The 24,449-nt window shown below is 38.3% G+C and overlaps 6 protein-coding genes across 10 annotated transcripts; 5 read left to right on the top strand and 1 right to left on the bottom strand.

Moving 5' to 3' along the window:
* The first annotated feature begins 143 nt into the window (after positions 1–143).
* nab (NGFI-A-binding protein homolog) lies at positions 144–15,011 on the top strand. The gene is given in 11 exon segments (XM_089590817.1): positions 144–378; positions 11,154–11,255; positions 11,333–11,470; positions 11,559–12,001; positions 12,397–12,648; positions 12,927–13,216; positions 13,310–13,478; positions 14,166–14,341; positions 14,427–14,616; positions 14,725–14,799; positions 14,880–15,011. Coding segments are annotated over 11 exon segments (2,202 nt in total).
* A 587-nt stretch (positions 15,012–15,598) lies between these two features.
* Positions 15,599–17,877, top strand: bai (transmembrane emp24 domain-containing protein bai). 4 transcript variants are annotated; one of them, XM_089591001.1, is made up of 6 exons: positions 15,600–15,963; positions 16,181–16,310; positions 16,403–16,473; positions 16,834–16,836; positions 16,921–17,047; positions 17,126–17,877. In XM_089591001.1, the coding sequence occupies exons 1-6, from the start codon at positions 15,781–15,783 to the stop codon at positions 17,245–17,247; spliced, it is 636 nt and encodes a 211-aa protein (XP_089447127.1). In that variant the 5' UTR covers positions 15,600–15,780; the 3' UTR covers positions 17,248–17,877. The 4 variants fall into 4 exon arrangements, with proteins under 4 accessions (XP_089447125.1, XP_089447127.1, XP_089447126.1 ...); XM_089590999.1 differs by lacking the exon at positions 16,834–16,836 and having other exon boundaries at positions 15,599–15,963; positions 16,181–16,364; XM_089591000.1 differs by lacking the exon at positions 16,834–16,836 and having other exon boundaries at positions 16,403–16,479.
* Positions 17,878–17,907: 30 nt separating this feature from the next.
* Positions 17,908–18,516, top strand: LOC106637599 (uncharacterized). Its single transcript, XM_014350439.2, has 2 exons — positions 17,908–18,141; positions 18,225–18,516. Exons 1-2 carry the CDS (start codon positions 17,979–17,981, stop codon positions 18,293–18,295), a joined length of 234 nt encoding a protein of 77 aa, XP_014205925.1. The 5' UTR covers positions 17,908–17,978; the 3' UTR covers positions 18,296–18,516.
* A 34-nt stretch (positions 18,517–18,550) lies between these two features.
* On the top strand, positions 18,551–20,190 carry LOC106637595 (AN1-type zinc finger protein 2A). 2 transcript variants are annotated; one of them, XM_089590998.1, is made up of 2 exons: positions 18,551–19,067; positions 19,170–20,190. In XM_089590998.1, exon 2 carries the CDS (start codon positions 19,172–19,174, stop codon positions 19,799–19,801), a length of 630 nt encoding a protein of 209 aa, XP_089447124.1. In that variant the 5' UTR covers positions 18,551–19,067; positions 19,170–19,171; the 3' UTR covers positions 19,802–20,190. The 2 variants fall into 2 exon arrangements, with proteins under 2 accessions (XP_089447124.1, XP_014205921.1); XM_014350435.2 differs by having other exon boundaries at positions 18,552–19,071.
* Positions 20,187–21,421, bottom strand: LOC106637594 (tRNA-splicing ligase complex subunit RTRAF). Its single transcript, XM_014350433.2, has 4 exons — positions 21,181–21,421; positions 20,848–21,069; positions 20,689–20,775; positions 20,187–20,618 (listed from the first exon to the last, which is right to left on the bottom strand). The coding sequence occupies exons 1-4, from the start codon at positions 21,239–21,241 to the stop codon at positions 20,254–20,256; spliced, it is 735 nt and encodes a 244-aa protein (XP_014205919.2). The 5' UTR covers positions 21,242–21,421; the 3' UTR covers positions 20,187–20,253.
* A 285-nt stretch (positions 21,422–21,706) lies between these two features.
* On the top strand, positions 21,707–22,975 carry mRpL40 (mitochondrial ribosomal protein L40). Its single transcript, XM_014350436.2, has 6 exons — positions 21,707–21,736; positions 21,837–21,920; positions 21,993–22,073; positions 22,163–22,333; positions 22,406–22,604; positions 22,686–22,975. The coding sequence occupies exons 2-6, from the start codon at positions 21,886–21,888 to the stop codon at positions 22,806–22,808; spliced, it is 609 nt and encodes a 202-aa protein (XP_014205922.2). The 5' UTR covers positions 21,707–21,736; positions 21,837–21,885; the 3' UTR covers positions 22,809–22,975.
* The last annotated feature ends 1,474 nt before the right edge of the window (positions 22,976–24,449 follow it).

Genomic DNA, 24,449 nt, shown 5'->3' with positions numbered 1-24,449 from the left:
CGCGTGCACGCGACACAAATTGTACTGGCGCAACGGCCGCGGCTCTCGTGCTCGGATGTGCTCGCCGCCGCTCGATTCGTCAGCCGGACGCGAGGTGAGCGCGGCGACAGACCGTCACCGTCCCCCGGAACATCCCCAGGGACATGCAGGAGGAGGCCAGCTGCACTACTACGGCGCCTTCGCCCCAGCCGTCAGCCGCAACCACGACTACCTCCACCGCTGCGGCAGCCGTGCAGACGACAACCACGGCGACGACCGCAGCCTCGAACGTCGCGGCAGTTGACGTATTCCCGAGTCCGCCCAGGAGTAGCCAGTCGATCGTCTCGGCGCCCCAGCAGCAGACAGCCAGGATCATTGGTAGAAACGCCAACGGCACCGGTAAGTGCGAACCTGACCTTTTTTTTTTTTTCTTTCTTTGGTGCACTCATTTATTTTTTCTGAAAATAGTGGGCACCGCGACGCCAACGGCTTTTCGCATTTATATCCCGATCATCGTTGTTATCGTTATGCTTCCGTCGCGTTATTATACACGTATCGAGTAAAGTAAAGTAAAGTAAAGCTAGAATGAAAAAAAAAAAAAAGAAAAAAAAGTAGTAGTAGTTACAAGTAAGAAGCACCAGCAGAACGTCGGCGACGTGAGTCACTGCATCAGTGTTCGCATCAGGCAAGCTAAAAGAGAGAGAGAGGGAGAAAAATCTAGCAAAAAACAACCCGGGGACGGGGAGATATCTCCGTAGGTGTATATATACATATACACACACCAAGTCCGCGGTGGCTTGCAAAAACCTCTCGGCTGCCGATGCTTTTTCTCCTTTGGCGTGCGCGCTACTTTCGGTTTTAGCCGTCGCCGTTCTGCCGCCACTGGATACGTGTGTATATATATATACCTTACACGCTGCACCATCATGCCCCCGCGCTACGAATCGCCGCAAAAACAAATCTCCCGCCCGCGGCTTTCTCCGTCTCTCTCTCCACCTCCGCATCCGCTCTCTCTCTCTCTCTCTCCTCCCTGTAGTTGTTACTACTTTACTTTGCTATATACACTTACCTCGTGCCATTGTAGATTGTACGTACGTATACCCATACTTTGGCGGATGGCTCAATACTCGCTTGTATACACTTGCAACTTTTTTTTTTCTGCGCCCACTCCCTGTACCCTATGTATACTTATACCCCTATATATTGAGGAAAGGAAAAAAAAAAAAAATTCGCGATAAACCCCCTCCCCCAAGTATACCCTGCAACTGCTTGATTTTCTTGGAGGGAATTTTACTTACAGTTGCTCGCTATTCGGCTCCGATACTTTTATTATTTTTTCGTGCATTTCGTTGTTTTATCGGTGAAAAACTTTATTTCAAGCGCATCACAATATGTATATGTACCGCGCGTTCAAGCCGATCGGAAATCGAAAACAGGGCACTTACCGGTTTTTCATTAAAGTATCGATTTTGGTCCCATAGTCATAGGTAAAAAATTAAATTTAAAATAACCATACGGAAGAGTAGAAAATATTGTACGTCCCTTTATTTCGGTATCGCGAATAATGAAGCACGTACGCGGGCAGGGTTGGCCGAAATTTATTGTCACACGGAGGGTAATTCAAAATACATGTGCAGGGGCCAGCTGTGCTTGATAATATGCCCTGCACACTCTGGAATGTATCAAAATTTCTGTTTGCGCTGGCCATTCACGTTCATATATGTACACATTATACATGATACAACAAGTAATAAAAAGGACGCGCTTCCGTGCGCTCTCCCCGCGTTAACTCAATGGCTCTCTCTCTCTTTCTGCGTCCTTACAAACTCCTCTGCTCTATACTCTGCCACGTATGTACCTATATATACACGTAACGCAATCCAAACGAGATCTCTCGCGACGTACATTACACGATGGTTGCGTCGGGCTGATGTATCATTCAAAAAGCTCAGAATTTCCAAAGAACACCCTATACGCGGTCCCTCCATCGCGTGTAAGGACACGTATAGGTAGGACGTTCTTGGCTCTCTCAACCGGAAAACTCACTCTTTTCTTTATTCAAATGCGAGATAGGGTATAGATAGAGTATATACTCTCGGTTGCGATCATTTGAATATTTTTTTTTTTTTAAAGAACCCCCTTTGATGATTCGTCATTTAAATTGTGATGGTACAAAATTGTCACGATCCAGGTATCCGATCAATCTCAAGAATAATGAAATACTTTTGTGGATCATTCGTGAGAAATCGAAATTGCAGTACTTTAATTGCGCGAATTCACATTTACTCTGTACAATAAGTATATCAGTGCTGTAAAAATTATCAAATCAATCTACGATTAAATATAGACAAAAAAAAAAAAAAAAAAAAGCAAAGGATTGTCTAGTCACAGCCTTTCTTTGTTTATTGTTTTGGAAAAAAATTACTTATAAGTCTACAGTTGAAACAGTCCAGGACGAATCACTGGCTTATTTGCCGTATCTGTAAGTCTTACATTAACACTATTGTCGGCAATTTTATAACAATAGATGAACCATCGTTGACATTGTTATTTATAACACTAGTCTTATTAACACTATATTTTCATGTATTCTACAAAATTCGAAATTTCAACTACACGCTTCAAACTGGTTGATAAAAAAATCACAAAACTTGATGTTACCAACAATTTTTTGACCCATACGCAACAACAAATCCCATAAAACAAAACAAAAAAATCGAATGGAAGCTGCATGTACAGATGAAATTAAAAAAAAAAAAAAAAAATATTTCACATTAATTGTGACGTATTAGTGTTATATACACACGTATATATACAGAGAGGGTCGAGGGCAATGCCAAAACGAGGAGGCAAAGTAATCAGCAAAGAAATGAAAGAGAGTTGCCGTGGCTTTCCCACGAGGAGAGGGACATTGTGAATATATTAAATTTTTTCGACTGCCCAGTTTTTTGCCGCCTGCACCTCCGCGGAAGTAAAAAACTCGAGGAGCCCACGGCGAGAGGAGAGTGAGGCAGGTGAGCCGCCGGCCGGCTCTCTCTCTCTCTCTGCTCCTTCCCTGTCGTTTGGGTCTTGTATACCATATACACTCGCGCGCGCTCTCTCGTGCACGTATATATATATATACTATATGTACACTCGGACGGGGAGGTTTTTTGCTCCGGGACAGCCCGACACACATAGAGCCCCGCTGTAGTTGTAGTGGCATACGAGTTTCCTGTCCGTGAGCTCGGGGCAGACTCGTTCAATTTTTTGTCATTTTTTCTCCCAAAGCAAATTTTCAACTCGTAGCCGCACGATCGACTGGGCCGTCGCAGGTGCATATACTATATATTGTATACGTACGGGTATATGTTATATACTTGTACATCCGACACTTGCACGCACGTGCCAAGCGAGGCCTGGGAAAATGCGCTCTTGGTGAAAATCAAAGCTCTGTCTCTCGTTTTTTGCATCTGTTTATCTCATCTCCTTCCGTAACCCCGTCTTCGTCTCTATCCTTTTTATTTTTTTTTTCTTCTTTTTTTTGTTCTACATCGTGTCGTCATCAGCGTCCCGTTGCTTTTATCAGGTCTCCGGCTCATTTCGATTATGCAAATTGAAACGCCGATTTGCATACTCGGAGCATTTGTCTATATACCGTCGTCGGTACTTGATGACTGGACGATTCTCTTCGGACATTCGCCCTTCACTATAATACTACACCGAGTTGTTTATGCATTATACAATTAATTGTCAACGTCAACAGATAAACGTTTTTTCATAAAAATACGCAACGTCCTACAGTCGGTATTACTTGGCGAATTTCCCAGATACACCTACTACTCGTGTTACATTATGTATTGACTATATTATTTTACATTGATAAACATATTAAGTATATAGATGGAAGAAACAACAAATGGTTTTTTCAGACAATAAGTGAGTATTGCATTCACACGCGACCTCTTGAAAAACGTGGCAGGAGCAATGTATGTGGGGCCCACGGTATGGAGTTTGAACGTACCCGTGTACCATCAAGTGCATAAATTAAGTAGGTACGACGAGTGGACAAAAAAAACAAAGGAAACCGAAGAAGAGAGAGCACCCGATTCCCTCGCTATGTGTGTATACATAGCGCACGGCTTGCCCATCATCTCCGTAATCGGTGTACGTATATATACCTAGAGGCCCATCATGCCCCATACATTATATGTTGTGCCGACCAGACTCACCTCTGTCCCTCTCTATCTCTCTGGGTGTGTGTGTCTATATACTTGTGTTTTTTTGCTCTTATCGCGCCTTTCGGCCCCGACAGAGTGCCGCTAGCCCATGGGAAGATTTTTTATTTTTTTCCATCTTACGGGATAATGCTTGTGAGAGACACAACGAGCGAGCCGTGATTTGCATACGCGGCGAAAGGGTGTAAGGCCCCGGGGGTAGGGGGACAAGAACACAAAGGGTGACCAGCGACACTACGCTCTCGTAAGTATACACCGTATACATGTACGTGTATACAGGCGACGACGATCACGGGGTGCCTCCTCATCGTCATATACGTATATATATATACGCGTATACATTGGCACACGCGAGCGCATCACCCCACGGGATTATGTATCTCTCGTTCGGAAAAGCAAAAAACGCAAACGCACGGGTCTTCTTTCTTCCCATAAATGCGTGTATATATATATATACCTACACACTTGCCTAAGACACTGAGATATAAATGATCAGCTGTTGCTTATTGCGTTAACGAGTATGTATATACGGGCTACGTAGAGGACTCCTCTTTTTTTTTCGCTCATACCTACTTATGGGTATATATGCCTATATATGTATGAACTTGTTTGGGAAACAACGGGCTGGCGAAGAAAACATTAGCCGTGAGATAGAGTTAAGTTTAAGGATCACTATTGCGGCATGACCGAGCATGTCATCGTACATTATGAGCTTGTTCTACATAAATGGTACTGTATACGTGCGTTTGTTGTATCGGTGTTGGCAAAAGTCGGTGAAACTGTAAATAATTTTGTTATGAATGACGTCACATGTGTTATAAATGACACGCTAAACTGTATTTTGAACTGAGTTTTACATGAAAAAAAAAAAAAAAAGAGATTTTCAACGGACACTTTTATTTTTACAATTATAGGCAATTGCAGAATAAGACAAACATTTTTTGAGTGCATGATGATTTTTTTGCCACAATGGTGAAACCCATCCAAGTACTTGCAGGTGTAGGAGTTTTCTTTTCTATACATGTTCAAAGTTGGCTTGCGGTAATTTTACACTTTGTTCGGGTGAGATTATGTAATTACAGTAATTACGATCTCTACGCTATAGTTTTTTTGCTTCCACTGAGAACTTATAGTTGTGATGACAATTTAAAAAAAAAAGCTGAATAGCAAGAATGCGTTATTTTAATGAAATTTTGATTAAATTTTAGTAAATGAATCAGTTTCTTTCGAAAGTAGAACGTTGTCACTTTGTAATGTTCAGTTAGGGACTACTTTTTTGTTTTGTTTAAATCAAGTAAAGAAAAACGATAGTAGTTATTAAAATGCATCATCATAATCACGATAATTACAGGGCATCCGAAAAAAGCGTAAAGTTTCATGAATAAATAATCTTAAATTTTGGCAAACATTTATAGAATGTCGAGAAGCAACAAAGTCATTTCAATTTTAAGCAGTACAAACACCCTTCGAGCCCCAATTGGCTAACGGGTAAAATATTTCCAATGAAACATATCGTTATTAAATTTATTTGTATTTGTATTTTAGAAAATTTTCAAGGCAACAGTAAATCCAACAAAAAGCAAGAGATTCATTAACTATGATAAATGCACCATTAGGTGTGATTATCATAATTCGTTCGCGTATCGCTCGCTAATCGTTCAGCCCTTCCAAATGTGTTTTTTTAGCATAAGTGCAGGGTAAAGGAGTGTATAAATTATGCAGATACACTAAAACATAGGAACACAGCCATACGATCAGCGAACGATACCAAAACGAACGAACGATAATGATCGACTGCGCTAAAAAAACATGTTTTAAAAATTTTGTCAAAAATGTTGATACCTGATATTTTTAATACCGTTCGAGCATTCAATGCTCGATTGGTAAGAAATAATTTGCGTTTGACTTTTACAAATAAATTGGCATTTTTTCGGCAAACATTAAACTTGTATCCATTATCAATGTTTTCTTTTTGTATAATAATTTGCATTAGAACTCAAGCACCTACAATAAATTGAAAATTGTCCGTATAGTGATTTTCCTTTTCAAACCGATCGGTAAAAAATCAATTGACGCTATTTTCATGAAAAAAAATTTTTCATAACGAAGGAAATTAACGTATTTTAATAGTAACTATGCACTGATTTACAGTTATCAAATGTTAAAAGTATAATTACTGAATATTCTCTTGATTTTCGTACGATTTCCCTGTTTTAGGACAAAAGAGAATAAAAGAATTTTTTTAACTCTTGCAGGGCCTTATTTTAAAATTAATTTTATTTGCAATGAGGTCATTAACTGATTCATATTCATGGCTAAAATTATGTGAAATGGATGCATGATTGCAAATCAAATCAGTGATAGTAAAAATTAAACATTTTGGGAAAATCACTGACAAGATCAGTATATTTTTTACAAATTGTATAAAATTGTACCAAAATTATTTTAAAAGTGCATTTTTTGCATTTAGTTCAACGTTAAATTAAAAAAAATTAAATCAGTGAGTTTACTCATTGAATAAGCCAAAATTAGATAACCATGAATCAGTGAGCATACATGAAAAATTAGCGGTTAGTTTCACCAACCTTGCATTGAATATTGCGTTCACTGATGTAATCGGTTAATTTTTTGCCAAATAGATTCAAAATAGATTACTTTATAGAAGGGAATGAATATTATAAAAATTAAAAGTACGGTTTAAGAAAAAAATATGAGTTTACTTTATTAGCTTTCAAAATATATAACTTTATTCAACTAAAAAATGAGATACGTATACTCTTTTTTATCGCAAAATGGGGATGTCACACTTTTGAGAAAAAATGAATAAAACGAAAACTAGATATTAACTCATTTTTCTCTGTAAATATTCTTTTTTGAATAATTAAAAATATACAACCGAATGAAGCAGTGGAAATATTCCTATAAATTATTTTCACTACTCATAAGAAAAGGTAATAAATAATTGTTTCAAAGGATCAAACGGAATTTTAAAAGTACTTGAATTATTTTAGTAATATCTTATAAATTCGTGATCAAGAAAAAAAATTTTTGATACCATTAAAATATTCAGTTAAGGGAAAAACTTCGTGGCGTCGGAAAAATCTTCCGAATCACTTCCATTGATTAAATTGAACAAGAGGCTAAGTCATGAGATTAAAACATATGTTGAAACCATAAAATACTACACGATTGAACTCTATTATACGTAACTGCATAGCAACATTTATACATATGAAACTCGATTAAAACTTGTTTTTTCAGAAAAATTTTTCCTCATTCGAAAGTAAAAAATCCCTACTGTTTCTTCTGGTTGCATGTACCAATAACTTAAAAATACTACAGTTTTTCGCTGTTGCCGATTCGAAAAGCACTGGTTCTTTAATTAAATTATGATAACTCTGATTCGCAGTTGCTGCTTGAAGCGCAGGTACGAGAGTGGCAGAAAGAAATAACCCTAGAAATTAGTTTTTAAAACGCATTATCTCGTAAATACTTGAAAATCATCTTCGAAATCATACTGAACATTTTTTACATCTATTAGATCAGTGTTTTGTTATCTCGCGTGAGCAAAAAAGCTAAATTAAAAACAAGATCCAAAAGACAGTTGAACCATGAGCAAAATTATATTTTTTTTTGGGCATCGAGATAAAAGTTTAGTCGTTACGGACATCGAAAAGACCTCTTTTTTTTTTTCTCATTCACAAACTAACTCGTGTAAAGGGATCCAACGGCTGTCTGTTATACCCATGGCCGTACGATAACACGCCTAACGGAGCAACGATGCTTTGAGAGAGAGAGAGAGAGAGAGAAAAGAAAAAAAATCCTTTCGTACGTTAAAACCAACCGTGTGCAGCGCTGGCTCGTAAGGGTTGAAAGAGAGCCCGCGTAGACCCAGCCAGTGGCAAAGCAATTATGGGGCACCAGCGCGCAAAAATCTAGGACACGCGCGTGCGAATATACTTACCCGAGCCATACTCCGGGAGACTTCATTTTTAAAAAAATGCGATCCAACCGGAGGGGAACGTGGGGTGGGCCTGCATCAGCCATTTTTTAGGTGCATCAGCCAAGGGGAGAGAAATAAAAGCCATGGGTATGACAGGGGATGGTTAAAGAGTACGGGTGCCAGGGGGTTGCAGCATCGGCGGGGCGTACGTCAGGGGTGCTTTCTCTCTCTCTCTCTCTCCCTCCCTATGCACGGTAAGAGAAAGGGAGGAGACAGTCCCCGTGTGCCGAACACAGAGATAGAGGGGGGGGGGTTGGAAAATCTGACCCAGCAAGCGTATACGACCAATCCCCGCGTTCAGGCCCACACGCTACATGCAGCATTCTGCATAAATGCACACCCATGCGTACCCACACATGCCCAGAAAATGCAACGCCAGCATCGTGGAATGTGAAAAAGAGTGGATATAAGAGGAGGAGGAGCGACTCTCGCAAAAAGCGACTGGCGTCCAAAAAAAAAGGAAAAAAGAAAAGAAAAGAAAAGAAGAGAGAGAGAAAAAAAAAAAAAAAGCTGCAAGCTGCCGACCCGACGACGTCGGCGACTCGGTCCATCTGCTGCTTGATATGTTTTGTTCGGTCGGAGGCCAGCCAACTCACGTCACTGCAGTCCACGTATATTACAGTCTCTGATCTGATGCCCCGCAAGACCCGACCAGAGAGAGAGAGAGAGGAGACAAAAACTCGCCTAACCCTTCCTTGATTACAATGCCGGCAAAAAGTGAAATACTAACCGCCGTCGCCGGCGCGCCGCCGCCACCACCACCACCACCATCATCACCATCGCGCTAAGAAACTAGACTCGTTTTTGTGTTCGGAGCGGCCAGCAGCGTCAAGAGAGCTACGTCAAGTGTGTGTATATATATATATATATATGCATACCTATATACACATCGTACACCCCACAAAGAAATGAGTAGAGTTCTTACGCCCCCTCCCTGTATCCCCCATAACCACCACCACCCAGCTGCAGCAGCTTCCTTATATACTCTCCTCCATCCCCTGTGTACTTACTTCGCCTCGTCTTCGACTTGGCTCTCTCTGCAGCTTTTTTTCTCTCGATACCTCCCCCCCCCCTCCCCCGACTCTCCGCTCTGCGTAACCCATTGTCCATATCTCTCTCTCGCTTTTTCTTTTCTTGTCCCGTGCTCGACTACTGTTCTCCGCTACTGTTAAGTATTATCTCGCTGGCTCGTGGGCCAAGAACAAAAAAATCACGCGCCCCCACCGTCTCTCTCTCTCTCTCTCTCGCCGTCTTGGAGTCGCCTCCTCCTCCTACCAGAAATATATATACATGTGTATGATCCTCTATAAGGCAAACGATACCCACAGTTTTCCCTCACCGTTTTCCTTTGCATCGTGTGTACGAGAGAGATCTCCCTCCCTTGCGTCCCGGTGCTCTACAAAATTTATGTATAAGCTGTCCTCCGGTATGAGCGGTACTTGAACTTTTGCTCGCTCTGCAAGCTCCCTCTCTCTCTCTCTCTCTCTTCCTCCAACTTTGTAAATCTGTTTTCCCAAAGTTCTCTCTCTGCTGAATTCCTGCACTTTTATATTTTTCTTTCTTTTTTTTTTTTTTTTTTTTTTTTTTTCATACAGCCGAACTGTACCGATCTATGTAAAATCGGTTGCACAAGACGACCCCCTTTTCTACGTGTGTATGTACATAAGTAGATAATAATAATTTTTAATTTAAATTAATATATGTATAACAATTAAATGCGTGCATAATTATAAGTACCTGTATATATATATATACGTGTACTTGTTGCAAGTTTTTGCGCAACCGATCGTTAAAAGCGGCAAGAATGCATCATCGGCACAAAGAGGGAGGGGGCAATTGTCGTCGAAAGGGGGAAGAATTCATACCAATACAACGTAGGGGGAAAGGGCAGGGACAATCAAATACATATACAATATAATGCAATGTCTCGCAATGTCCCCGGAGCATTATTATATTGTAATAAACTCTTGTAAGGCGCGTGAGAGAGGATAGAAGAAGACACGATGGGTGTATACATATATATATATATATATATATATATATATATATATATATATATATATATATATATATATATATATATATATAAATACAAGGAGGGAGGAGGTGAGTGAAAGCAGGATATAATAGGTATGGCGAGCAAAGAAAAGCAAGTATATATAGGTATATATATATAAATGAAAGCCCGTGTGTGTAAGTAATATAAGAGCCGTCGGTCAGTTTTTTCGATTCGCAAGCAAACCGATCCTTCTTTTTACTCAGCTCTCTCTCTCTCTCTCCTCGGCTCCCTCCCTCCCTCCCTCCCTCCTTACTTACTCTCTTTTTTTTCCATTCTCTCGCGCTCGATCTCGCTCTATAATGCAGTACATATATATATATATGTATAAGCTACCAGGTAGCTCTCGCATATATATACACACAGCTCTCTCCACCCATCAGCCTATTAATTTATACGCGATGTCCTCCCCCCCGCGTGCGTGCACGCGTAACTTTTTTTCCAACCCCCCTCGGCTTCTGCGAAATTTGCAACAACTAATCGTCTGTCCGCCTCTCTCTCTCTCTCTCTCGCCCTCCTCCTTTCTTGGGCTGATGATGATGATGATGATGATGCCGGCGCAGAACCTCTTTTTATCATCCCGGCGAGCGCGCGATTCCTCGCCGCGCAAACCTTTTATCAACCATACACGTGTATATACATATTATACCTTATTATTATACCTCTCTTTTGCTCTCTCTGTCTCTCTCTCTGCTTCTGCTGTTAAATATATATATGATACGAGGAGCAGTGTAGCGTTTAACGCGGGATATGAGCCCCTGTGTATAGCAGCGAAGAGAGTTATTATTTGCACTTTGATTTACTTGTTGATGGCGCTTTGTACAACTTACCCTTTTCCTTCATCTTTTTTTTATTTATTTATTTATTTATTTATTTTTTTTTTTTTTTTTCATTTCAGTGGTGCAAACGTCGGTGCCCCAAAACGAGGCTGAACTTCAGCTCTACCGAGTCATGCAGCGGGCCTCCCTGCTCGGCTACTACGACACGCTTCTCGAAATGGGTACGTTTTCTTTTTCTAGTGATGGCAATTCAATACATGCATTTCCCGTATAAAATGTTAATCTCGTCGTGTCACAGGAGGCGACGACGTGCAGCAGCTGTGCGACGCCGGTGAAGAGGAGTTCCTCGAGATAATGGCCCTCGTGGGCATGGCCAGTAAACCCCTGCACGTACGCAGGTTGCAAAAAGCTCTGCAGGAGTGGCTGACCAACCCCGGTAAGCGTTTCTATACAGTCGAAAGCTCTCATGAGCTGTAAATCAAAGCCTACGTGCAACGTTATGTTTACCAATGGGCCACCCGCAGCAATGTTTCAGAGTCCCGTCCTGGTGCCACCGGGTTCCAGCGCCTCGAGCAACAGCCCCACGGTCGTGGCTAAAGCGACCCCGACTCTCGGCTTTCCCTGCATCGGTGGCAGTTACGGTCCCAACGCGAGGCAACAGCAGCAGGTGAGCATCCTCGGGAGTACCGCGGGTGGCAGTATAAGCAGCGCCACGACGGCGAACAAGCTGGTTCCGTCGCCCGCGTCGAGTCAAGCGGCTGCGGCCGTCCAACAGCTCCTCGGCCAATTCACGAACGCGTCCAGCTGCTGCCCGCTGCAGAGGCACAAGAGCCTCAGTCCGCCCGTGCACCACGCGGCCGCCCTCAATTACCCCGGAGGTTTGCCCCAGGCTGTGCCGACCGAGCTAGCTCCGAGTCCTGCCTCCTCCTTGGCGCAGCCGCTCTCCCACAGTCCCAGCGCACCACAAGTGAGTCAACCCTACACACATATGCATATGTTCATTCATATTATAAATATACGCTGCTCGAAATTAATACATCATATTTATATGTATTAGAGACTATAATATAACACACGCTTTATACATGATTAATCGATCAATGATCGATATGGCATGAGTGACGGAAACTATACATATATGTAGAGGAGCTTGTTGCATGTTGCGCCTATGATATACCTAATACTCACACATTAACAATATACGATTACATTCATCGTGCCGAGCTTTTTTTTCAAGATGCATAAGCTTAGCGCGCGCGGCTGCGTGTACTTTTTTTTTTTTTTTTTTTTCCCCAAGTACTATACTTGGCAAAGAGGTGCAGAGAGTTTATTTACAGCGGCATTATAAACGAGGAGTTGCAGGCTGGAATGAATTACGAGTCGAGCTCCTGCGGTAGCCAGGGCACGAGCCCGAGCCCGGGGAGTAACTCGGCGTGCGGTACGGCGGCTCCCCCGAGTCCGACCCTCGGCTCGTTTCATACGACGCCCGTGCTGCTCGAGTGCCAGGTCCAGCGGTTGGCCGAGGCCGCCGAGAGGCTCGCCTCGACCCTGAGGCCCCTCAATCCCAAGCCGCCCAGCACGGGCATCAAAAAGAAGATGTGCCGGAACCTCGAGGTGGTTGTTCATTGCCCTCCTCTCTCTCTCGCATACTCTGTTTTTTTTTTTTTTCTTTTTTCTCCCCACCTCTTGTTTCCTCGTACTAATACTGCTTATTAATCATTTACACCCGCTATACTTGTACATGTAGTATATAAATAATGGCACGTGGTAGATGCGGGAATTACATGCATAATACATAATTATTGTTGTTGACAAAAAATCGTGGGTTTTCTTTTCTTCGATGGTTACTATATGTAAATACATTTACATATAAGATATAAATATGAACGCAGATGGTGATGGCAATGCCGGACAGCGAGCCACGTCGTATGGAGGAGATAAGGAAGTACGCGGCCATTTACGGGCGATTCGATTGCAAGAGGAGACCGGAGAAGCCGCTCACTCTGCACGAGGTGTCGGTTAACGAGGCAGCCGCCCAAATTTGCCGATTCGTCCCTGCCCTACTCACGAGGAGGGACGAGCTGTTTCCGCTCGCGCGACGCGTCGTACGCGACTCTGGCCATTATTACACCAAAAATTTGCTGTCCAGCACTTCTCTGTGAGTAAATATGCGTATACATATGTTGCGCAGCTTCATGATTTTATTCCTTTGTTGCGAAAAAACAATACAAAACATAAAAAAAAAAAAAAAAAAAAAAAAACAATCATTTCGCAGAAGATCGTCTCGAGAGAATGGCGATGGCGATTTGTCGGGCGGCGACGATTCGTCCTTGCCGGCCGGCGAAGAGGCCAACAAACGCCGAAGACTCATCGAGGACGATTCCAGTTTGGCTGCGGCCAACACCGGCGACCGAGACGGCTGTGTCGAGTCCAACCAGCAGCAGGTTAGCCCCTCGACGCCACAGCAAAAATAGATAAAAAAAATAAAAACAACAACAACAACAACAACGATAACAAATAAAAACAGCCGCGCTGCAAGCACGCGTAGTCGCAATATTGTTGAAAAATCGCAATCGCGAGAGCACTTCTCTGTGTATATCATGATTGTATTTTATGAACCTGCTCCTCCTGCTGCACACACGCACACAACACATGTATACTTAATCCATCGCACTAACCAGCTCTCGTCTCGGCTTCGTTAAAACTCACCTGCAGTCGAGGATGACTCGCTTTTTGCGAAATAACGAAAAAGGTCAAGTATGCTGGCTGAAGCTTTGCAAAACTTTGAGTTATCTTGATTAAACCTTTTTTTATTTTCATTTTAGTTTTTTTATTTTTATTTTTTTCTTCTTTTGTGTGTCGCGTGTTTGGCATTTGCTTGCGCTGTTGCTGCTTTAACTACTTTTTTTCGGGTTGCGCATGATTAACGTTGCATGTAAATATATATATGGTAGACGTAAAAATTATTTTGGTGCAATAATACTTGCGTAGGTTGTACGAACAGTTGCATGCCGCATGAATTACTTACTATGGTTTGTGCATGTTCAATGTATACCTACAAATGACAAAATGTGATCTTTCGATTCATCGAGAGCTCGATACCGTTTGTAGCAGATACGTCCATGTTCCAGGCGGAAATCACAAGAATAAGGCTATTTAATTATAGCCGAGCCGTAAACGCCGTTGATTCGGAGGCTCATTTGATACAGCAGATGCAGCAAAATCGTCATCGCAAACGACAGCGACGGCGTCGGATTTCAAAACTCGGTCGCAAATCAGTATCGAGGCTCGGAAGCTTGACCATCAGGTACTTATTGCAAAATACAAATTTCATCACTGTGAATACGTAAAATGTATGCTATATTCGTTGATGCCCACCGATTTTGTTTTAGTCCAGTGTGGCAGTCTTGCAGTGACAACAGCAATCTCGTTCTCGACGAAGTAGTCGGGGGACTCGATCACCACTCGGATGGTTGTTATTCATCCTTTGATGACGAGTGGGACGACGGCTGTGGTGATTTCGATACCGACGATGCTGCGGGAAATGACACCGACGAGCACCCCTCGTCACAAATCATGCACGTAAGTCGTGCCAATAGTAATATTGTTATTTATATTTATATAATTATGTAAATGCAGATGTAAATTCAATTTTTTTTTTTTTTTTTTTTTTTTTTTTTTTTTTAACAGGACCAACAATCAAACGTGATGCAAGAGAACGATGCGTCGTCTATTGTGGACAAGGAAAACGATTTCAATCTAAAGGTAACAAGCAAATCATTTTTGGCAAATTTTAAAGCTTAAAAAACTTGATGTGCTTTACTGAATAAGAACTTTCATTTTAGGTGATAGCATCTTGTGGAGATAATATTATAGCAGTTGCTAATCCGGCTCTGATGAACCACAACCTGCCGACAACGATGACGAAAGAACAATCGATCAAAGAGGAAATTATACTGCGCGACAGAAGAGACTGAATATTCGTTTTGGCTTTTGCTTAGTTAAATTTGATAAAAATGTAATCTAAAATTTTTCTAAAATGCTATACGTTTTACTGTACGTCGCTTACGAATCGACTGTTATATCGTTGATTACAATGTAAATACATTTAACAAACTAACAATTTGTACATTTAATTTATCATTAATGAAAATATTATGTCACATCCCTTCCTTCGACACCTTAATTAGCGCAACAAACAACTAATGTGTACTTATACAAACGTACGTTAAAATTTGAAGAAAAAAAAGTTAAAAACTCTTGAAAATTAGACTTTTGAACTTACAGGTACATTGTATGTTGAAGATAAAATATAATTAGGTGTGTAAGTATTGCTCGGTGAATATTGAAGAAACACGAAAAGTGTGGCTTATCCGCAGCTGTTGAAAAAAAAATGTAACCCGTTCACTTGAGCTCGATCAGCTCTCTCTCCTCTGCCCCTCATATATACCTGATCACGTCCTCAATTGTAGATCAGATTATTACACTTACATGCTCCACGCCACGACGCCGCTACACTGCACGGTCTACATATATATGTATACAAGTGTATCTTCCGTCTCTGTCTTTCTGTGCTTTGCAGAAATTTCAGTGCCACCTCATCGTAAGTACAATGTTGACGTGCGTGTCTCTGACCAGTGATTAGTTATCAATACAAAAATTAAGTACCTTTTGGTGATTAGGTGTACTTATGTCCTTACGACCAATAGCTCAAACTTGGTCGTAAACTAATCCACAAAATCGAAAATGACCGGCCAATTTACACTCGTCGGTCTATTGCTGCTACTATCTCGGGTACAATGTATTTCGTGGTATATGGAACCTGCACCAAGAGCTCAAAAGTGCTTAAAAGAAGAGATACACGGAAATGTCCTCGTAGTCGGTGAATACGAGGTCTCCGAAGTTCCCGGTCAGAAAGTCGACTTTGTGGCAAGTATCTACATTTATTTTTCAAAACATACACTGACCGACTGTTGAGGGTTATGTTCTATGTGCACCGAACTGCTCCAATATGCTTCGTGTATCTGTTTTGTCATTTATTTAACATTGTTTAAAAAACCAATAATGTTGACTAATAGTTTACTAGATTTGTCGTGCCTACGCGATCTGACGTTTAGTGCAATGTTTTTTTAAATATATGTTTCAGGTTAAGGATTCCAAAAATCATATCCTTGCACAAAAAGATGATGTTCAACATGGAAAAATGGCAAAGTTTACATTTGTTACTGAAGCATACGACGTTTTTGAAGTCTGCTTCACTTCAATCACTTTACACGGTAAGCTCGTTAATTTTTTTTTTTTTTTTTTTTTTCTACTCTTTTTTTTTATGTGTTCATACTCATTTTATTTGATTCCATTAAATTTATAGGTCAAAGAGGTATACAGCAAGAAGTTAATCTATCCATCAAAAAGGGTATTGAAGCTAAGAGCTATGAGGGGGTAAGTTTTTTGTCAATCTTGTACAATATGAATTATATACATTTTGAAAACATACCTATAATTAAATTTATTTTCTATGATTTTTATGGACACTCAGCTTTTGGTAACGATTATTTGTTATACCCTTCAAATTTGTCCTTACTAAATATAACATCTGGTCCTCATTGTTTTAACTTTTGTTAAATTGCATGGAATTCGTTTTATTAAAAAAAAAATGAGTGAAGACAATTAAAAATTAGCGTTTGACTTTAATTTTACTAAGTTCTCTGTAATCATTGAGTTCACAGTCTGATTTAGTTATAAACTAGACTCACACAAGCTTTTCAATAGGACAGACAAGTTCAGTGTGTAAATGAGCAGCTAGTGATGTTAAATATGCTTATAGTTATTTTTGTGAGGTGAGTGATTGTAATTTTTACCAAATAATTTATATAAAATTTATTATAGCTTGGGGAAGCTGCTAAACTTAAGCCTATTGAAGTGGAATTAAAAAGGTTAGAAGATTTGTCTGAGGCAATTGTACAAGATTTTGTTAGAATGCGCAAGAGTGAAGAAGAAATGAAAGATACAAATGGTAACTTACTATTTTTTAAGATTTGGACAAGAGTTTATTTATGTCAACTTGATTTTTCATAAATTTGGTTCATTTTAGAATCCACAAATTCCCGTGTTCTTTTCTTCAGTATATTTTCGATGGTATGTCTTCTCAGTTTGGCTACCTGGCAAGTCTTTTACCTGAGACGTTTCTTCAGGGCAAAGAAACTTATTGAGTAATGAACATTATCATTCAATCTTCATGAAAAATCATGAGTTATTCAAACAAAGCTGTGTCCAAGTAATTAATAACTTGGTTGAACATCAGAAGATAAACTGTAAATGTTGTTGAGTCATTTGATATATAAAAAAAAAGCTTGGTGAACAAGCCTAAATAATAACAACATAATACTTTAATATTTTTACCAAGATCAATTCATTGCCGGTCATCCAAAACATTTTTTGTACAATATGTCATTTTAAGTAACTTGTTAAAAAAAATGTACAGTAACTTAAACTTAAATATTTTAGCGAATTTAAATCAACTATGGTTATGAAAGTAGCAATTTTTTAATGTTTAATTAAAATAAGTATATTTAAAAAAATTTTCATACATTGTACGTGTTTTTTTTTTTTGAGTTTACACAACAGTTATTCTATTGTTTTAAAATGATATGTGTGATGAAATAAATAATTGCTACTTATGTCCATTCTTTGTCACGTTATTTTCAATTTCAGAAAAAAATTAATGTTTTTCTTGATAATAATAAGAAAAAAGTGTTTTTCTCCGAGAGGCGCAGAGAGAGACAAGTTATCTCAGATAACCCATGTGACCGACCAAATAAATAAAGCTAGGTAAAAAAAAGTCACCAAATCTCCTAACCTTTTTACCTTGTTTAGTACCGTACGTAATAATACGTTCATAAACAAATCCTTCACACGTTGTACGGGTCGATGTGTGCATTTATAAAATGACGGAATCAACAAGTATTATTGCAAGTAGGAATCGCGAGTGTACGGCGTGTAGAGTTGTAAGTGGTTCTGGTCTCATTGGAGCTGGTATTTACGTCGCTTACCATTCACAAAAATTAAATAAACTACCCGGAAAAGTAATGATGTTCGGTCTAGCTGCAAGTAAGATTTTTTTCGAAATTTTAATGTGCGCACTGTCAAATTGAGATTTTACATATTAACACATATTTCGTAACTTTCGGCAGCAATCGGAGGATTAGGGGTGGCGAGAATTTGGGATCTGCCACCGTTTCGACATCAATTTTCTACCCAATAATTATTCGGTTACGAATTGTTGATGATGTATTACAGTTGTGTTTTCTATTTATATTTCATGTCAAGTCTAATTTTGTACAGTTTTGTGTAAGGCCCCTAAATAAATTATTAGATTATTGATAAATTTCTGGGTATTCAAAAATGCCAGTTTTCATTACCTATATGTATGTTGTCTACAACTGATAATTTAAGATTTGTACAAATACTCAGGATTTAGTAACTATTTGTTGGAGTTAACGTTTTTTTTTTTTTTTTTTTTTTTTATCATCATCTTACTGTTTCTGTCGAATTGTCGATAAACTTTTAATTTTGAACAGTCTGAACACAGCTGCAGGTGATGAATAATAATGATCGTGATTTGTAGTCGATTATCGAACAACACATAACCTGCCTAGCTGCAATTGAGCCATTTTCTTCTTGTGAAATTATAAATACCAAATCATATTTTTCCTCGAGTGTTTAAAAACTGTGGCTAGTTTTATTTTATTTTATTTTTTTTTATATTACAATTTAATTATGATCTAATCGACTATCGATTGCCATTTGCTACTGGATACTTGGATAGGCATAAATTTTGATTAGTCATGGTATGTCGAAAAACTGCTGAACTTCATTCAAGTATCATGCAGCTATAAAAAGAGAGCTTTCATCATTCAACGAATCATTCTCTTCTTTATTACAAACGTGGCCATCGTCAGTAGATAGTCACTTTGATGAGTCGTTGTTAATGCGCGGGAGCAATAAGTATTGAAACTACTTTGTCTGATCAACAAGTAGGTGCGTGTTCTACTTCTTTTGTTTGGTAAACTTTTAAATTTAAACAGAAATTGTTTGGACATACTAACTTTATTTTTTGTTTCTCTATTGACCATTAGTCATGGAATTCCCTAATCTGGGAGAGCATTGTTTCAAGGAAAGCTGTAATCGCTTGGATTTTCTGCCTCTCAAGTGTAATGCTTGTAAAGCAATATTTTGCACAAACCATATTTCGTATGCTGAACACTCCTGTCCCAAAGCTCAAGAGAAGGATGTTCAGGTACCAGTTTGTCCATTGTGCAATGTTCCTGTCCCATCAAAAAGAGGGGACCCTCCTGATTTAGCAGTAGGCTTGCATATTGACAACGACTGTAAATCGGACTATGGAAAAAACCGTAGAAAAGTTTTTGCCAACAAGTGTTCATCCAGTGGCTGCAAGACTAAGGAAATCGTTCCTGTCAAGTGCAATGACTGTAGCAAAAACTTTTGCTTCAAACATAGACACCCAGTTGATCATAAATGCATAGGAAAAGAAGAATCTTTAAGAATCAAGAGATTAAATGCTTTAAGTAAAACAAATCAGAATAGTAATAGTGGTAATAGTTCAAATAACTTTAGAAACCTTCAGGGACAAATGAGTGAAGATGAAGCTCTCGCCAGAGCTTTACAAGCTTCTCTTCAAGACGAACAAAAACAGGCAATGCAGCAGCCAGTGCCTTGGATAAGTCTTGATAGATGTAGACTGTCTTGAATTTCAAGTGTGTAAACTACCAAACTCTAATATTTATCATGTGAAACAACGTACTAAAGTCTCAAGGGCAAATTTTAAAGAACTCTCTAAGGTGTAATGCAGATTTTATAGTTCTAATTTGTTATCTATATAGGTAGTCTTGTGTACAGATGCTATATGTGCCTGTGATTTTGTAAACTCTTAATGATTCTCTTTTTACTGATATTTTATTATAAGTACTCGCTGTACTCTGAATATAAAAGATGTATCCAAAATATGTATTTCTAAAGCTACTACTCTAATTAAGCTTTTGATATTGTATCTACAGAATCTATGCTATTTTGTGTACATTCCACAGAGCATTTGGTTTATGGGGTCTGGATATTCTATTTAAAATAAAAGTTACTTACAAATAACCCATTTTTTTATTATAAGTATTTTTACATGTATTTCCAAAAATTACGAATTTATGTTTATCTTCCTACTTTACCCAACTTTGTATCGGTTTTAGGATTGGCTGTTATACTTTGAACACTCACAATTGCTTCGTTGATCTTAGTTTGCAGATCTCTTAAATCTTGAATGTACAATAAACATAGTACTTTTGCTGCATTAGTCAAGACCTTGTCACCCATATTAAATCCAACTTCTGTTTCCATGATTGGAAACGGTTTTCCAGTAACTATAACCGAATTCGGATATTGAATAGCAGCTGGATTCAATCTTTTGCAAATAAGTTTAGCACACGCCTCAAGTGTCATCAAATGATTAGGATGTTGAGGTATGGTTAACAGTTTTGCCAATGAATTAACACCATTTTTGAAATCATCACATTGAACTATAAATATGACAATAATTATGACACTCATTAAGTACAACTGAAACAAGTTACTTGTGCAATTACTTACAATCTAAATTGTCGAGCGGGTTTGTGGATTTGACAGTAGGAGCAGCCTCGTTTTTCTTACTGCTCAAAACAGCTTTATATTTTTCACCTGTAATTCCAAGATTATTGTTAATGTGTAAAAACTATAAAAAGACTGTTACTTTGTCCAGTATTTACTAACAGTCATCTTCAAACTCCAGTCGTACTGCCAAGGCTACAAGCCATTCTAACTTTTCCAATGGAGATAGAAGAGATGGACAGCCAAGATCAGCAAGATATTTTTCATAAGTTTCTTGCCACTGGTTAGAATTTATGTTATGCAAATTTGTGCGGTCTTCAATTTTGTAATGCCTGATATTTTGATCTTCCAACCAATTCACTAACTTTTTAACGTGTTGCTCATCTGCAAGGTAAGAAATGATAGAACTAAGACGTATTGTAATTTTGTAAACAAATTTTAATTGCCGGTAGGAGGTTGTCAAATGATTTTAATAAGCGTGAATGTTTACTTTACCATTTCCATTAACCTTGTCCCATTCCATATATCCAAGAGCTTTGAGTTTCCGCTTAAACATTATTTAGATACAAACAATTTATGCTTAAATTAACAGAAAATTACGATTGGCAACTAAACTGTGCAACTTTATGCACGTATAATCTTCCCACTCCCTCGAAGTTCACTGCTTTTTCCGTTCCGCAAAGGTGACGCTGTGCACAGCGTCGCTGAATCGTATAAAAGGAACGATTACAATTCCCTGTTTCACTTTTTGATTGAGCTTTTTGAAGTTTGAAGGGAAGAGGGAAAAGCTCTAAATTTAATACGATTTCTTTTCCCTTCAACACATTTGTGCATTTAATAATTTAAGTTCTGTATAAAATAGATACTTTAGTTCACTTTTTTATTTTTGTTTTACAAAATTAGCTTACACAAACACAGCATCCGCAACTATTTTCAAGATCTCGTAGATGCGTATGAAATAAGGAAATCGGAGCAGAGTACCTATATATATGTACAGTAGTAGTTTCCCCCTCCCTCCCTAAAAAGCAGACGTTTTTCTCTATCACATGTGGTGTGTGTATAAATATTTTATTTTTTTGTAAAAAACAATAAAGTTGCAATAAATATTCAACAGTGCCTTTTTATCATGTTTGTAACTGCGGCAATTTCAGATATTCGGTGTTATTTTTGAATGACCGAATCAACGAACCCCAGGCAATAATGAACATTGGATTATTGTTAAATTCATTTTCAAGGTACTTTACCAAGCATCATACAACATTTTAACATGAAAAACGATTTGTTTTATCATTTAAAAACTATTTTAGGCTCAAGATAAATAATGCCATTCCATCACGGAACATTTCTATTTATCCTTCGCTCTTTCTAAACACTACAAACGTTCTGTTGTGAGTTGAAATAAAATATATTTTTCTTTTTATTTGGTATTGTAACTTCATGTAGACATGGTGTATACTTATTTTCAACTTATTTATAGTGCAGAACCATTAAAAAAGAAAAGGAGGATTGATCCTGGAATTGTCAGAGCAAGAGAAGAGCGTAGAAGAAGAAAATTAGAAAAATCTATACGGAAGCTACAAAAAACTGCTCGACAATTAAAACCTATTGCTGAAATAGAAGTGCCAAGAAAACTTAAAAAAGAACTAGAGTAAGTTTTTGACGGTATCTTGACAGATGTTTATATTTTTTAGATTATTCATGTCGATTTCATAATTCACAGACTTAGAAAACGAGAAGTACCAGCAGTATCTGCTGAGAAACTGGAAAGCGAAATACTTTTGAAGAAAGAATGGACTAGATATAAAACAAAACAACATAAAGAAACTCTACAGTTGATAGAAAAATTTATGTCTGCACAGAAAAAATCTCTTGATGAGCTCAGACTAGTATCGGAAGAGCTCTATCAAGAGGCAATACAGGTATTACTAGGATTTTCAAGGAAAAATTATTGAACTATCTGCTAAGTATAAGGTATAAGTAGCTCATCTTCCCGTTTTCAGATTGATCCCGAGTTGTTGCCATTTTCAACCAAAGGTCCAGTGCGTACACCTCCTATTGAAGGCTATGATCCTCCAGATGGTGAATATATAGATATTACCAAAAAATATGAAGGAGAAACTTGAGTCAAAGACATAAGTTGGAGTTTTGTTTATGTAAAATATTTTGAAGTAATAGAAAACATTTTTTTTATCAGCCATTAGTATTGTGTTTAAACTGTTTTTCTCCTAACGTTTTTATTGGTGATGAAAAATTTTGTACAAAGATTTATCTGCACTTCTTACTAAATACGTAAACAAGTAAAAAAAAAAAATTGAGCAATTAAAAATTAATCCTTTAGTTAAAACATAATGATATGGAGTCTTTGAACAATACCTCTGCTCAAAGTGTATTGACTGAAAAACTCTATTCAAATTAATCCAATAGTAATGTCACAGACTGGTAAAAGTCTTTATACACATGTGTAAATAAACACACACAGATAATAAGACTAATCCACATTCATTTAATAACTCATTTCTCCCCTGTACACAAAAAAAGTAAAATACTTCAATTAATTAATGGAAATAATGTCTAGAAAAAAAACACCGATTCGCAACTATAGATGTAGCAGAAAATTGAATAATACATTTTTTAACAGAAATCTATTTAGTATTAAAAAAAAAAAATCTCTTTTCAATTACATCGATATTACTTTAGAGAACTTCACAAGAAGTATCCTCAAGAAGTACTTCGCATTCATCAGATGTTAGAGAATTGTCACTTTTATTTTTGTATTTCCATAAACATCAGCGGTTAATTACTGCGTGAAAAGTACTGCCATAAAAATTTTGCAACTTATCTTGTAAGTTTTGTGCCATGCAATTTTTAAAATCTTGTTCCGAAAATTCATTAGATATAGACTGATACATAGAAAATAAGTCAACTACAATACATTATAATTTCTTTTTGAACAAATTTCGACAAAATTTAACAGTTCTCACGTGATTCATGTATTTTATGCCAGTTGCCAGGTTTTGGTTCTTGTCTTTGCACGCATGCCATGTTCATATACCTAACAGTCAACTTGGTTCTGCAAGATGGGTGATACACCACGGAATTTTGCAATTTCTGGCCTATAATTTATGTTCGTCTCATCCATTTGCCACTGCTTTGTCCAAAGTGATTTTATGAATAATGGTAAACACGTTTTCTTTGCCGTGACAGCAGTCACACGGAAAACACTCGACTTTCAACCGTTTACTCATTTTACTCAGTGACAAATAAGAAATCTTCAAGTAACAATCTTTGGTAAGTACGTGTACTCTGGCCGGCTTAATTAAATCTCTTATTAACGGGCACTCGATACCTGTATAACAACCAACAATAGATATATATGTATTCCCTGGTATTCCGTTACCTTTTTTTCGCGAGACGGAAATAGCGTGTAACATTTCTATGTACACAAATATATTATAGCTAATGCTATAAAATTTATGCATTACTTCCAACATCCCATGGATGGTAAAATTACGAAAAATTTTTACTGTGCACACCTATACATAATTACGTACTTTTGGCTTGCTCCCCTTTAATTCCGCGTCAAGTTGAACCGTAATTTGTAAATTCACACAAAGAAGCAGTCCATGTATGGCACATACATACATACATACATACATGTGTTTTTCCGTTGAATAATACATTTTTAGGCACAAATGTTTGATGCATCATAATTAAATCTATAACATCTAATACATCCTGCAAGAGATACGAGAGACATTTGTTGC

The sequence above is a fragment of the Copidosoma floridanum genome, unplaced genomic scaffold (genome assembly GCF_036245765.1).
Source record: "Copidosoma floridanum isolate Cflo_tuat_1 unplaced genomic scaffold, Cflo_Japanese_pri ptg000013l, whole genome shotgun sequence".
NCBI lineage: Eukaryota > Metazoa > Arthropoda > Insecta > Hymenoptera > Encyrtidae > Copidosoma > Copidosoma floridanum.
This window is presented reverse-complemented; position numbering and strand designations above follow the sequence as displayed.

Bases quoted from the DNA above. Each gene is read 5' to 3' on its own strand.
- bai (XM_089590999.1), top strand. From the start codon at position 15,781: ATGACCGGCCAATTTACACTCGTCGGTCTATTGCTGCTACTATCTCGG. The intron at 15,964-16,180 runs GCAAGTATCTAC...TATATGTTTCAG, and splicing joins GTCAGAAAGTCGACTTTGTG to GTTAAGGATTCCAAAAATCA. The intron at 16,365-16,402 runs GTTCATACTCAT...TTAAATTTATAG, and splicing joins TCTACTCTTTTTTTTTATGT to GTCAAAGAGGTATACAGCAA.
- LOC106637599 (XM_014350439.2), top strand. From the start codon at position 17,979: ATGACGGAATCAACAAGTATTATTGCAAGTAGGAATCGCGAGTGTACG. The intron at 18,142-18,224 runs GTAAGATTTTTT...AACTTTCGGCAG, and splicing joins GATGTTCGGTCTAGCTGCAA to CAATCGGAGGATTAGGGGTG.
- LOC106637595 (XM_089590998.1), top strand. From the start codon at position 19,172: ATGGAATTCCCTAATCTGGGAGAGCATTGTTTCAAGGAAAGCTGTAAT.
- LOC106637594 (XM_014350433.2), bottom strand. From the start codon at position 21,241: ATGTTTAAGCGGAAACTCAAAGCTCTTGGATATATGGAATGGGACAAG. The intron at 21,070-21,180 runs GTAAAGTAAACA...CTTACCTTGCAG, and splicing joins GGACAAGGTTAATGGAAATG to ATGAGCAACACGTTAAAAAG. The intron at 20,619-20,688 runs GTAAGTAATTGC...TCATATTTATAG, and splicing joins CCCGCTCGACAATTTAGATT to TTCAATGTGATGATTTCAAA.
- mRpL40 (XM_014350436.2), top strand. From the start codon at position 21,886: ATGAACATTGGATTATTGTTAAATTCATTTTCAAG. The intron at 21,921-21,992 runs GTACTTTACCAA...AAACTATTTTAG, and splicing joins TTGTTAAATTCATTTTCAAG to GCTCAAGATAAATAATGCCA. The intron at 22,605-22,685 runs GTATTACTAGGA...TCCCGTTTTCAG, and splicing joins TCTATCAAGAGGCAATACAG to ATTGATCCCGAGTTGTTGCC.